Source organism: Gasterosteus aculeatus, chromosome 12 (assembly GCF_964276395.1).
Source record: "Gasterosteus aculeatus chromosome 12, fGasAcu3.hap1.1, whole genome shotgun sequence".
In the NCBI taxonomy this organism is placed as follows: Eukaryota; Metazoa; Chordata; class Actinopteri; order Perciformes; family Gasterosteidae; genus Gasterosteus; species Gasterosteus aculeatus.
The window spans coordinates 24,161,447-24,173,622 of NC_135700.1; the positions used below are offsets into that span (position 1 = coordinate 24,161,447).

The 12,176-nt window shown below is 45.9% G+C and overlaps 1 protein-coding gene across 2 annotated transcripts; it reads left to right on the top strand.

The window, feature by feature from the left end:
• The first annotated feature begins 1,021 nt into the window (after positions 1 to 1,021).
• LOC120809139 (uncharacterized) lies at positions 1,022 to 11,553 on the top strand. 2 transcript variants are annotated; one of them, XM_040162775.2, is made up of 13 exons: positions 1,022 to 1,197; positions 1,753 to 1,952; positions 2,060 to 2,200; positions 2,707 to 2,845; positions 2,930 to 3,491; positions 3,737 to 3,878; positions 3,978 to 4,121; positions 6,209 to 6,267; positions 6,666 to 6,850; positions 6,935 to 7,335; positions 9,781 to 9,880; positions 10,865 to 11,072; positions 11,159 to 11,553. In XM_040162775.2, the coding sequence occupies exons 1-13, from the start codon at positions 1,075 to 1,077 to the stop codon at positions 11,293 to 11,295; spliced, it is 2,541 nt and encodes an 846-aa protein (XP_040018709.2). In that variant the 5' UTR covers positions 1,022 to 1,074; the 3' UTR covers positions 11,296 to 11,553. The 2 variants fall into 2 exon arrangements, with proteins under 2 accessions (XP_040018709.2, XP_077942142.1); XM_078086016.1 differs by having other exon boundaries at positions 1,063 to 1,197; positions 1,887 to 1,952.
• The last annotated feature ends 623 nt before the right edge of the window (positions 11,554 to 12,176 follow it).

Consider the following 12,176-nt stretch of genomic DNA (forward strand, 5'->3'; position numbering starts at 1 on the left):
GTTTGGCCCCTGGTTTCACTGCCCATTATAATGGAGAAATCCCATTGTTTTCTCTACCAGAAGGAACACAAAGTGAAGGAAAGTACTTCCCAGAAGACACTAAATCTCTTTGTGAGGTGCTGCATTTTGTAAATAAATCTGTAAGAAGATCCCACTGTTTGTTCCGTGTGAAACAAGTTGATTTATTTTTTCAGGTAATTTCTGTACTTCTCAAGAACCTCTGTTTGTCCCTTAGACGGGCAAAGGGGCAACAGGGTCCTAGTTTATCCACCGCTTCCTTCACATCTCAGACGGATCCAGATAATCTGTTCAGGTGAACTGGACCAGAAGTGGCCTCACCCTACTTTCATCCACACAATTCACATGGTTCTCTTTCTCCCAGCTTTCAATACACCAAAAAAGACACCCAATAACCCATCGGACTCAACGTTTGTGTGTGTGTACTTCCTTGTACATTTAACTTGATCGCCATCGAAATTCACACCTATTTGTTACACAAAACCTCTTTATACAATTCTAAGAATGACCACTGGACTGTAAACCTCTGCCATTCAAACATTAAACAGGTCCAACAATGAAGGTGCTCATGTTCAAGTTGTTTCATTGTCATACACTCAACCGAGAAGCTGTTGATGTCAAACACTTCAATCTCAAGCTCCGTCTGACTAATACATCTTTGCATAAATAAGATATAAATATAGTAGATAGCAGGTTATTTGTGCAGTGATGTACTGCACAGTGATATGTACGATGCCCAACATGTTCTGTCTATGGACAATTTATACTGCAACTGAGACTGATAAATAGCACACAGGTAAGAAGAACAATGTGTTTGATTCCCGGCACGGTGAGCAGCATGCTGCCATTCGTCATGTTTCATGTTTGTGTAGCTTGGCACTGTTTCAGGGGCTTTGTGGCAAACAAGTTCGACAGCCTATTCCGGCACATCTCATACATTCCATCAGAACTGAAAGGGTCACCGTCATCGGCTCGGCGCAGACCTTTGTGTATATAAAGATGCTGCAGGTGGATGTGAGTGGCAGAGAACCTCCACACAGGTGAGGTAAGGGCATCATGGCTTCCACCTCAGTGCTCCTGCTTCAGCTGCTCCTGGTCTCTCAGGCGTCTGCATCTCACTTCTTTGGGGGAACCACGACCTACTACTACAAAGGCAAAAACCCAGATGGAACATTTAAGGTAAGAGATGTGACTTCATGTGATGCAGGACCGATGATGCGTGTCTCCCATGTGACCTGCCCCTTGACCCCTATGATCCCTATGATTGAACACTCTGAGTATAAACGTTTTTCATTATTAATTCTATACATTTATGTAAAGCATGTTTGATTACATCAAAAGTATTTACATAAAGTATCTGATTGTTACTTACTGCTCTAGTTTTAGTGATATCTACCAGTGAAATCCCCCCTGTGGGTGCTTAATGGATGTTCTTATATTCTTATGTTTTAAAGCTCCTGAAGGGAGCTGGGATTTTTTTTTGTAGTTATTGCAATTTCTACATCCACATCTTAATTCAATTAAGAGTCTTTAATGCGTGATGCAAGAAAAATGAATATGGGTTGCTCACATAAAGACATTCCAATTTGTTGGGTAAATTTCTGATTAAGCATCAAATTATAATTATCAATTTAGAGTAAAAGAACTGGTGTACAAAATGCAGAGAAATGTACTTGATAAGAATGTGCTCAGCTTCAGTAGAGAACCATCTTTAACTGGATGATCTTCTTCCAGGTGGACCTTCGCTACAGGGAAACCTTTGATGGGTGCTATTACTCTCTCTTCTGGAGTTGTTCCCAAGGCAATAATGTCCAAAGAAGTGTGAGGGGTGAGATTGGAAGCAGCACCAATGCACCACTATTCAACAGGCAATGGTGTGAAACTGAAACCGTCAGCAGGACAATCCTCCAGAGCAACAAACCTTTTCAACTCACGTAAGTTGTTCTTTTACTTTAAATCCTAACATGTTTTTAATGTATTTGTTGTGCTTATAATAAGAAATGAAAGTTTTTATGTGTTTTCTGATTGATGCATTCATCAGGGCTGCCAGCTGCTGTTGGATCCCAAAGCGTACCGGGAATAATGCTCAATTGAATCTACTGACTACGGTGGATTTGGGGATCAGATCTGACACTAAAGAACCAAACAGATCACCAGCCGTTGCTATCCTCCCTTTCCTACGGTAGGTCCTCTGCAGGTGGCATCAGGTTTCTGTTTGTGAAAGAATCTGTGTAAAATGTCCTGCTTCACTGCCTCATAGTCGTTGTAGTCAAACAAAAAGACACTGTGTCTCTGCACAAATAATGACGTTCAGGAGTTGAAAGACAAACATGGTCTGCATTCTGTATCCTTCAGTTTGTCTGCCAACAGTCTGCCAGTCCTCTTCCATCCGAATCATTTGGAAACTGGTGTAATCGCAGAAAAGGAGTGGCTTTGGTTTCATGATTCTTGCCAGATAGTTCAATTACTTTTATTACCTGGAGTGCTTGCATGGATCTCTGGAATGTGATTTTAAACCATTTTCCTGTTGGAAAGAGTAAATGAATCAAATTGAGTGTATTTTATTATGAATTATAGTATAGTTACACATTTTGGGATGTGGTATCATGTATGTAACATGTTCTGAACTGTGCTACATTACATTACTTTACATTACATTACTAACTCATGTGAATGTGTCTACTCAAGAGTTCCCCAGAACTGTCCCCGCACATACAAGCTGACGTCCTTCGATCCTGATGGAGACAAAGTTCGATGCAGATATGGAAATATCAACACTGGAGAGTGTTCCCTGTGTGACCAACCTTCAGGCTTTCACTTAGATCAGGTTGGTTTAAAAGTATATTTCCTAATACATTGTACAATGTTCATTGATGCTTTGCTTCACTTAACTTGTTTTTCACATTGTCAGGACACCTGCACATTACATTACCACTCGTCTCTGGCTGACTCCAGAGTTTATGGATTTGAGTTGGTGGTGGAGGACTTTCCGGTAGGCTCCATCAATCTGACCTACTCCGATGGATCCCAATCCTCCAGGGCCCCACTGCTTGTGAGGCGTAGGAGATCGTTTCCCACACCAACATCTGCAGTATACCCCTGGTTGTATAATTATCCAACCACCGCACAACCAAAAACAGGGTGGCATTATTACATAACAACCGCACCAACAACTCCCACAGCACCACCAACCCCAACAAAAATGTCCCCAGGGTGGCATTATTACACAAGCAACGCAGCAACAACATCTGCCCCAACAAAAACGTCTCCAGGGTGGCATTATTACACAACCACCGCACCAACAACTCCCACAGCACCACCAGCCTCTGCCCCAACAAATATGCCCCCAGGGTGGCATTATTACACAACCACAGCACCACCAACAGCCATTCCCCCCTACCTTACCACAGGGACGCAAATGCATACCACCACTCCTCCACTCAGTAAACTACCTTTGCAATTCTCCTTCCTTGGTGAGTTCATTTTTAGTGCCATTGTTTTTCAATGAGCCAATATTTTATAAATCTTAAAGTCCCTGAGAAATATTTGACTTGAAACTTGCTTCAAATTTTTAACATTTTATAAATCCTGTGAATTTTGATCCCAACAATGAACGCCCTCGGACGGCTTTGACGTTTTGATCCACAGACAGCAGCAGTGTCGGTTTTCAGCTTATTGCTTTTGGTCATTTAAATCAACCTTCTATTTTCAACTCCAGTGGACCCACCTGTTCCCTCGTGTGCCGAGGGATTCTACCTGCCGAGGTTTGTGGAGCCAACACCTGAAAATGGAGCCCGCATCCAGGCAGAGGTCAACAGAGAAGTGGAGATCAGAGTGAAAGCAGTAGCGGCGTATTCAAAGTAATTGAGATGTAACGAGATCGCTGTTGCTGTTGCCTCGAGACGATGAGCAAGAAAGAGTCACTACATCTCTGGTTCCTCTGTGTTGTTTTCACACAGAATACATGATATAATCATAAGTGGTCCAGTGAACATCACCACGCAAAGGAACACAGATGGGGAATTTGTCATTAGGTGGACGCCGATCCAAGACGACCTGGGGGATTTCTTCTCCATCTGCTTTGCTGTTGAATCAGTGGCCGGGTGAGTTTGTGTGTGTGTGGGGAGCCATGATTTGACTTCTGACATTTTAACTAACAAAGTAGAGATTAGAGAAGACGAGACAAAAAGACCAGTAGTAACTTTAACATAAGACATTAGGACGAGCTGCTTAAATAACATTACATGTCATTTAGCGGACGCTTTTATCCAAAGCGACTTACAATAAGTGCATTCAACCAAAGGGTACAAACTCAGGAGAACAAGAAACAAGAAAGTGCAATTTCCTGAAATAAGCCAATTTACAATTTGTTTCTTTTATTCGAAATACTCTGAAGAGGTGTGTCTTTAGTCTGAAGATGTGAAGGCTCTCTGTGGTCCTGATGTCTTCAGAGACCTCCTTCCACCATTTAGGAGCAGGACAGCAAAGAGTGGAGATCTAGTCGAGTGTTTTGCTCTCAGTGAGGAGGAACAAGCAGTTCATCACATGCAGAGCGGAGAGTGCGGGTCGGGATGTCGGGTTGGACCAGGTCCTGGATGTAAGCTGGACCCCATCCATTCACAGCACGGTACGTGAGCACCAGTGGTTAGAACTGGATGAGCCACCGGTACCAGTGAAGAGAGCGGAGGAGTGGAGGAGTGAGGGAGAACTTAGGAAGGTTAAAGACCAGTGGAGCTGCTGCATTCTGGATGAGCTGCAGAGGTGGAATTGCGGTAGCTGGAGACCTGCAGGAGAGAGTTACAGTAGTCCAGGAGGGAGACGACAAGAGCCTGAATCAGTACCTGCGATTCACCACATCAGGAGAATTCCTGATGTTGTAGAGCGTGTATCTACAGGATCGTGTTGTCGCAGTAATGAGTAGAGGGTAAAGAGAAAAGCTCCATTTGGGTGAAATGAGTAGACCTGTGCCACCACCCCTACCAGTGGTCTGGGAGTGTGGCTGAAGGGGAAGGCGGAGGGGAGAGCGGCTGCGGTGGATGTGTTCTCAGGTGTGATCCAGGTCTCGGTGAGAGCGAGGAAGTCGAGTGACTGCTGGATAGCGAAGCCGGAGATGAAGTCAGGCTTGCGAGTAGCTGACTGGCAGTTCCAGAGACCTCCTGTGACGAGGTGCTGGACATGTGTGGAGCGGGTGGGATCGGTGAGAGAGGAGAGGTTACGATAGAGAGCGGATCTGGCCCGAGGCCTGTAGTATCTGCGGGAAGAGGTTCTGACAGGTACGGGGTCAGACACATTATTAAAAATAGAAGGCGCCGCATTCAGCCGCCCCGAAGACTCCACGAAAGACTCCCTAGTCTTTGTCCTGCTCGTCTTGACTCTCACGAACGGCTCCCTAGTCTTTGTCCTGCTCGTCTTGACTCTCACGAACGGCTCCCTAGTCTTTGTCCTGCTCGTCTTGACTCTCACGAACGGCTCCCTAGTCTTTGTCCTGCTCGTCTTGACGCCCACAAAAGACTTCCTAGTCTTTGTCCTGCTCGTCTTGACTCTCACGAACGGCTCCCTAGTCTTTGTCCTGCTCGTCTTGACGCACACGAAAGACTCCGTAGTCGTTGTCCTGCTCGTCTTTGTGCTGCGAGGATAAGCTAACGCTTCACTCGATCTGTAGTTAAATACTCCCTCGTTAGTGGAAGTCGGCTACGGCTGCGCTGACCGCTCCCCCGTCGTTTAGGAGACAAAAGGTCGATTGGCCTCGACAGAAACTCCTCAAAATTTAAAACACCAATTGCTTGACACCCTAATCAACAATCACCATGTGGCGTTTTGACAAACTGAGAGTTTAAGGATTCAAGTCTTATTTGATTCAGAAGAGAAGACAAAACAGACTTAGATCAGGTCAAACATAGCAGAGTTAGGAGGGCACACTGGCAGTTAACTTAATAGTAGAGTCTAGAACACCAACTGGCACTAAAAAAGTGAAAGAGTTTAAGCAAACTAGCAACCAAGATAACCTCAAACAGAGAGAACTGTCAGCAAATCAGCAATCAAATTAACTTAAGACACTAGAATCAACAACGAATTTAGCAGACTAGCTTGGTTTAAAGAACCAACTTAGTCCGATTTCAGGTCGCCTGGATGTCTGATGGCCTTGTAGAAGAGATGCACGCATAAGTAAATCTTCACCGATGCTCCTCAGGGCGGACGTCTATCAGACTGAGATGAGGTGTGTTGTGGTGGAGGTCAAGGCGAAGCACGGTGAGTCTACTTTAATGTCAACATCTTGTGGTTGAGCTGCAGCTGTAATGGTGTACTTAACTGACCAAACTAAATTAAGAAGTATCACTGTATGCTAAATTCTTACTCTACACAAAAATACCACAGTTCACTGTTCATTTACACTGAAACCAGGGCTGCTGAACTAAACACAAAGTTCATTTTGTTTTTGATGGGAACACAACTTGACGGTATTTAAACTAATTATATCTGTTGTGGACTTGGGTTCCTTTACTTCCTTATTAAATGTATTTCGGAATGTTTTTTAAGTATTTTAGATGAAAAGTCTTCTTCTTCCTTGTGTTTGCTGGAACATGACTGAATTAGTGAAGAGGAAAACCACAGGTACGATGTGTATTTTTAACTATCTCGTTCTCCAGTTGAAAGCAATGTGATCTGCACCGAGACCACAATGACAATAGAGCTTGAGAAAGCTTCTCTCCCCGGACACCATGCGGACCATCTGAGGCTCAACGACGCCACCAACACCGCCTGCCGCCTGAAGTCCAACACCACCCACATCTTTGCCGTCATCCCCCTCAACGATTGTGGGACCGACATCGAGGTGACGCGAGCTGCGCTCTTCTCCCAGTTGTTGCTGTTGCCTTTTATCTTCTGATAACTGACACTTACCTTTTTCACTCTGCAGGAAGACGACATTAACCTCAGGTTCAAGAATGCAATCACCACGTTTGACAATGTGGCCGACGTGATCACCAGGAAGCACCTGCTGGAGGTGGACTTCTACTGCCAGTACCCCAAACGTGGGAATGTGATGCAGGTCTTCATGGCACACAGGCCCAAGGTCGAAGTTTGGGACAAGGGCTTTGGCACGTTCACCTACCAGTTTGAGTTCTATCCCAACGACCAATACCTCACCGCTATCGATCCCAGCACATACCCGCTGGTGTATGTTCTGGGGAGCAGGATCTTCATGCAGATTGAGGCCACCTCCTCCATCAATAACACCGTGCTGTTCGTGGAGTCCTGCAGGGTTACGCCATATGACAACCAGAACTACCAGCAAACCTACTCCATCATCGAGAACGGGTGGGCACGAGTACTCAGTACTGATTGTTTTCTGTCATGTGAGAGTGGCTTCATAGATGGAATTGAAATGTCTCTCTATGTTGTGCTTCACTGTGGAGATCGGGGCTGCCCAATAGGTCGATCAAGTAGCTTGTGAGCCAAAAATGTGTTGGCACCCCTGGTGTGGAGGATTGTCTCCTCTTGCTTTAGAGGCTCTATATGAGGATTACCCAATCAGGGGCCGAATAGGATGCTGCATTGACGACAGCTCAGAAAATACGGGACGATTCTGTATTTTAAGGGACGGGTGGTAACCCTAGATTTCACCGTAGTGGAGAAATTGCCCCTGATGTAGGCGCTGTAGGTTTGTGGTTCAGCAGGGCAAGAGAGAAGATTATCCATGTAGGTATTTCTGTTCCTCATCATTTAATAGCCCTCAAAACAAAGACACAAACAAACAAAAGATCAAAGAAAGTCCCATCACTGTCTCCCCTGTGCTGAATAAAACCTTAAGCCCAACCCTGTGCATGCTGGTCCTGTGCCTGCCCACCCAAAACCATCCATCCATTTTCAACCGCTTATCCGGGGTTGGGTCAGGGGGCAACAGCTCCAGCAGGGGACCCCAAACTTCCCTTTCCCGGGCCACATGTACCAGCTCTGACTGGGGGATCCCAAGGCGTTCACAGGCCAGTGCAGAGATATAATCTCTCCACCTAGTCCTGGGTCTTCCCCGGGGCCTCTTCCCAGCTGGCCGTGCCTGGAACACCTCCCTAGGGAGGCGCCCAGGGGGCATCCTCACCAGATGCCCAAACCACCTCAACTGGCTCCTTTGACGCAAAGGAGCAGCGGCTCTACTCCGAGCTCCTCGCGAATGGCTGAGCTTCTCACCCTATCCCTAAGGGAGACGCCAGCCACTCTCCTGAGGAAACCCATTTCGGCCGCTTGTACCCGTGACCTAGTTCTTTGGGTCATGACCCATCCTTCATGACCATAGGTGAGGGTAGGAACGAAGATTGACCGGTAGATCGAGAGCTTTGCCTTCCGGCTCAGCTCTCTTTTCGTCACAACGGTGCGGTATAGCGAGTGCAATACCGCCCCGCTGCTCCGATTCTCCGGCCAAACTCACACTCCATCTTCCCCTCACTCGTGAACAAGACCCCGAGGTACTTGAACTCCTTCACTTGGGGTAAGGACACATTCCCTACCATGAGTAGGCAATCCATCGGTTTCCTGCTGAGAACCATGGCCTCAGATTAAGAGGTGCTAATCCTCATCCCGACCGCTTCACACTCGACTGCGAAACGCTCCAGTGAGAGTTGGAGGTCACAGACCTTCCGTCTGTGACCTCCAACTCTCACTGGAGCGAGACCACATCAGGACCACATCATCTGCAAAAAGCAACGATGAGATCCGCAGCTCCCCGAATTGTAGACCCTCCTCCCCCCGACTCTCAGTGACCTCCATCAGGCCAATTGACGATGATCCCTCCTCCGCCTCCAGCTCCGCCTCTACCAAAGAGGGTGTAGTAGTTGGATTCAGGAGTTCCTCAAAGTGTTCCTTCGACTGCCCGATAACCTCCTCAGTCGTGCTCAACAGGGTCCCATCCTTACTGTACACAGCTTGGATGGTTCCCCGTTTCCCCCTCCTCAGGTGCCGAATGGTCTTCCAGAAGCACTTTGGTGCCGACAGCTCTGCCCCTCTTCTACCCGAAAGTCCAGAACATGCGGCCTCAGATCAGACGATACGATTACAAAATCGATCATTGCTCTTTGGTCTAGGGTGCTCTGGTACCACGTACACTTAAGAACATCCTTATGTTCGAACATGGTGTTTGTTATGGACAATGACTGGCACAGAAGTCCAGTAACAAGCACCCGCTCGGGTTCAGTTCAGGGAGGCCATTCCTCCCAATCACGCCTCTCCAGTTATCTTCATCCTCGCCCTCGTGCGCATTGAAGTCTCCCAGTAGGACTAGGGAGTCCCCTACTGGAGCCCCATGCAGGACTCCATTCAGGGTCTCTAAAAAGGCAGAATACTCTGAGCTGCTGTTTGGAGCATATGCACAGACAACAGTCAGAGTTTTCCCCCCCACCACCCGAAGGCGAAGGAAGGCGACCCTTTTGTCCACCGGGGTAAACTCCAATGTAGCAGCACTCAGCCGGGGACTTATGAGTATCCCCACACCCGCCTGGCGCCTCACACGATGGGCCCCTCCGGAGTAGAATAGAGTCCATCCCCTATCCAGGAGGCTGTGCGTAGAGGTATACTTAAACAACAACAAATGACTAATAAATTAAATCATCAAATAAAGTCAATGTCGACTTTACTTATTCTTTTGCATTATCTTCTTTTCCTCATCATGTGAATGCCTAAAACAGGACACACTTCTGTCTCTACGGCTGCTGAAAGGCGCCGACTGACAAAGGTTCTGCGTCTTGTCCTTTTCTTGTGTCCTGCTCTGACCAGGTGTAACGTGGATCAGACTGTTGAAATCCACTCCACCTCCCACCAGAGACAATTCCAGTTCAGCATGGAGGCCTTCAAGTTCATCGGCTCTCACGATCAGGTAAGAGGACGCAATTCAATTCAATTCATTTTATTTTGTATAGCCCATAATCGCAAATTACAAATTTGCCTCAGAGGGCTTTACAGTCTGTACACATACAACATCCTCTGCCCCGAAACCCTCCATCGGCACAGGAAAAACTCCCCAAAAAATTAAAAAACCCTTACAAGAGGGAAAAAAGGGAAGAAACCTCAGTGAGAACGTCAGAGGAGGATCCGTCTCCTGATGGACAGACTACAATGATGCCATGTGTACAGAATGAACAATGTATAATACATGCAACTATATGACAGAAATTATTCAAGTAATTGTGAGTAGTAAGCCAGGCGCACAGCAGGACCACTGCAGGGGCAACCACCACCAGATAGAACCACCATCACATAGAACCACTATCAGATAGAACCTCCATCCACAGAAGCCTGTGGGGAGGGAGAGCACAGAGACTTTAGGAGAGGGTAATGTTGGTTTATGAGTAATATGATTAATATCTAAAATAATGATGATGATGATGATGGCAGCAGCAGGCGTCAGCATGGCCACGCAGCGGTGCCCTGCTCTGAATCTCTAAATGCTTCAACTAATTCAAAATGTCCTTAGTGATGACCCATGCACACTTGTTGGACAGGTGTCACCTGAGAAAAATAATCTCTACACTAACTCTACTGCATACACAATGTTTCATCTGCATTGACTTGTTTTCTACTGAAGCCTCAGGGTGTCTCAAACAAATCTATGTTTTGAAAGATTTTGTTTCCCTGCTCACCTTCATAGAAAATTCAAATTTTCAAAGTGTTAACAATGAATTTGATTGGTTGTCACAAGCTGACATTGCACACTTGAGGTCTAATGATGAAGAGAAAGATATACGATGTTTGGAGGGACTCGAGGTGGAACGCCACCGTCTGTCACGTAGAGGCACAGTGGAGACGGGGAGGCTTTTTCACTGTCTGCTGATGTCATGACGACGTGTCCCGATGCATTCAGGTGTACATCAGCTGCACGGTCCTGATGTGTGAAGCAGGAAGCCCCAACACCAGGTGCTCTCAGGGATGCGTCAACTCCACAATGCAGAGCGGTTGGCCTGCTGCTCACCACCAGAGGAAGAGGGAGCTCATCGCTCAAGGTCAAAGGCACTTTGTTTCCCAGGGTCCCTTGCGCCTGGGGAGATCAGCGGAGGACAACAAAAGCCCAGGTGGGAAAGCAGAGAGAGCGTTTTTTCATTTGTTCCTGCCCCACTTTGGACCAGATGTAATCAAGAACTGTGCTTCTTTCCTCCAGCGCTCCAGCTGAATCTGAACCTGGTCTTCATCGCCGGATGTCTCCTTGCAGCCGTTGGCATGATCAGTGCAGTGGCCTTGTACAAGGCCAGAGGGTCAAGGGTCAGATACCAACCTTTGTCCACGTTTGAAAGTTAAGTCAATTCCAAATTCGGTACGACCTTCATTCTTTGAGTCTTTTCCTGTTTGACCCATTCAGTAGTCCCCAGTAATCCCATGTGGCTTCACAAATGCTTCTATTATTGTGTGTGCCAGCATGTCTTAATCAATAGGTGCCACCCTATCCAGTCATTGTCATGTCAAAGGTTATCATTACATGTCAAAAGCTCTTTTAATACTAGAACGTGTCATTTATGAAACACTTGATGGATCAATAAAAATGCCTTTTCTCCTGCATATTTGGGTGCTTTTGTCGACTTTTATTACTTTTTCTCAATTACATACAAACGCTTATTTTGATTCCTTATTGCACATTACAAAAATATATCAAAAGATGTACATGAACTCTGCAGCTCACTGATTAAAGTCAACATGAAACCTTCAAACGTTGTTTCTGATCAGCAGTCAGAAATGCTGAGATGTTCCCTTAACTTTGTTTAAATACAGAGAAGAGCTGAAAAAACATCACATTTCAAAAGTTGGGGCGGCAAAATCACTCAACAACTAATCTCCCATCGAAATACGATTTAATTCTCTTTTTTTTAAATGGTCCATCTTTCATTATAGGTTAGGGTATTTTATTCTTGAGTGTTACAGTTTTTTTTAATTGCTAACAAGCATTGTTTAATACTCAACGCACATTTTCAAAACTCTTAACACATTCAGCAACAAACAAATGTATACGGACCCGACTGAATAATTCTTCATTGCTTTCGGACAAGATGCATCAATTGCCACACATCAACATCCACAAACAACTTTGTCGTTCATACTCCACAAACTTCAAAAAACTGTATATTTGCAGGATATTTTTTATATGCTAAAACACTGCTTTCAAAACTCAGAAAAGGACGTTCACA

Excerpts from the sequence above, each read along its gene's own strand:
- LOC120809139 (XM_040162775.2), top strand. The coding sequence starts at position 1,075 with ATGGCTTCCACCTCAGTGCTCCTGCTTCAGCTGCTCCTGGTCTCTCAG. Across the intron at positions 1,953-2,059 it reads AACAAACCTTTTCAACTCAC|GGCTGCCAGCTGCTGTTGGA; the intron begins GTAAGTTGTTCT and ends TGCATTCATCAG. Across the intron at positions 3,492-3,736 it reads TTTGCAATTCTCCTTCCTTG|TGGACCCACCTGTTCCCTCG; the intron begins GTGAGTTCATTT and ends TTTCAACTCCAG.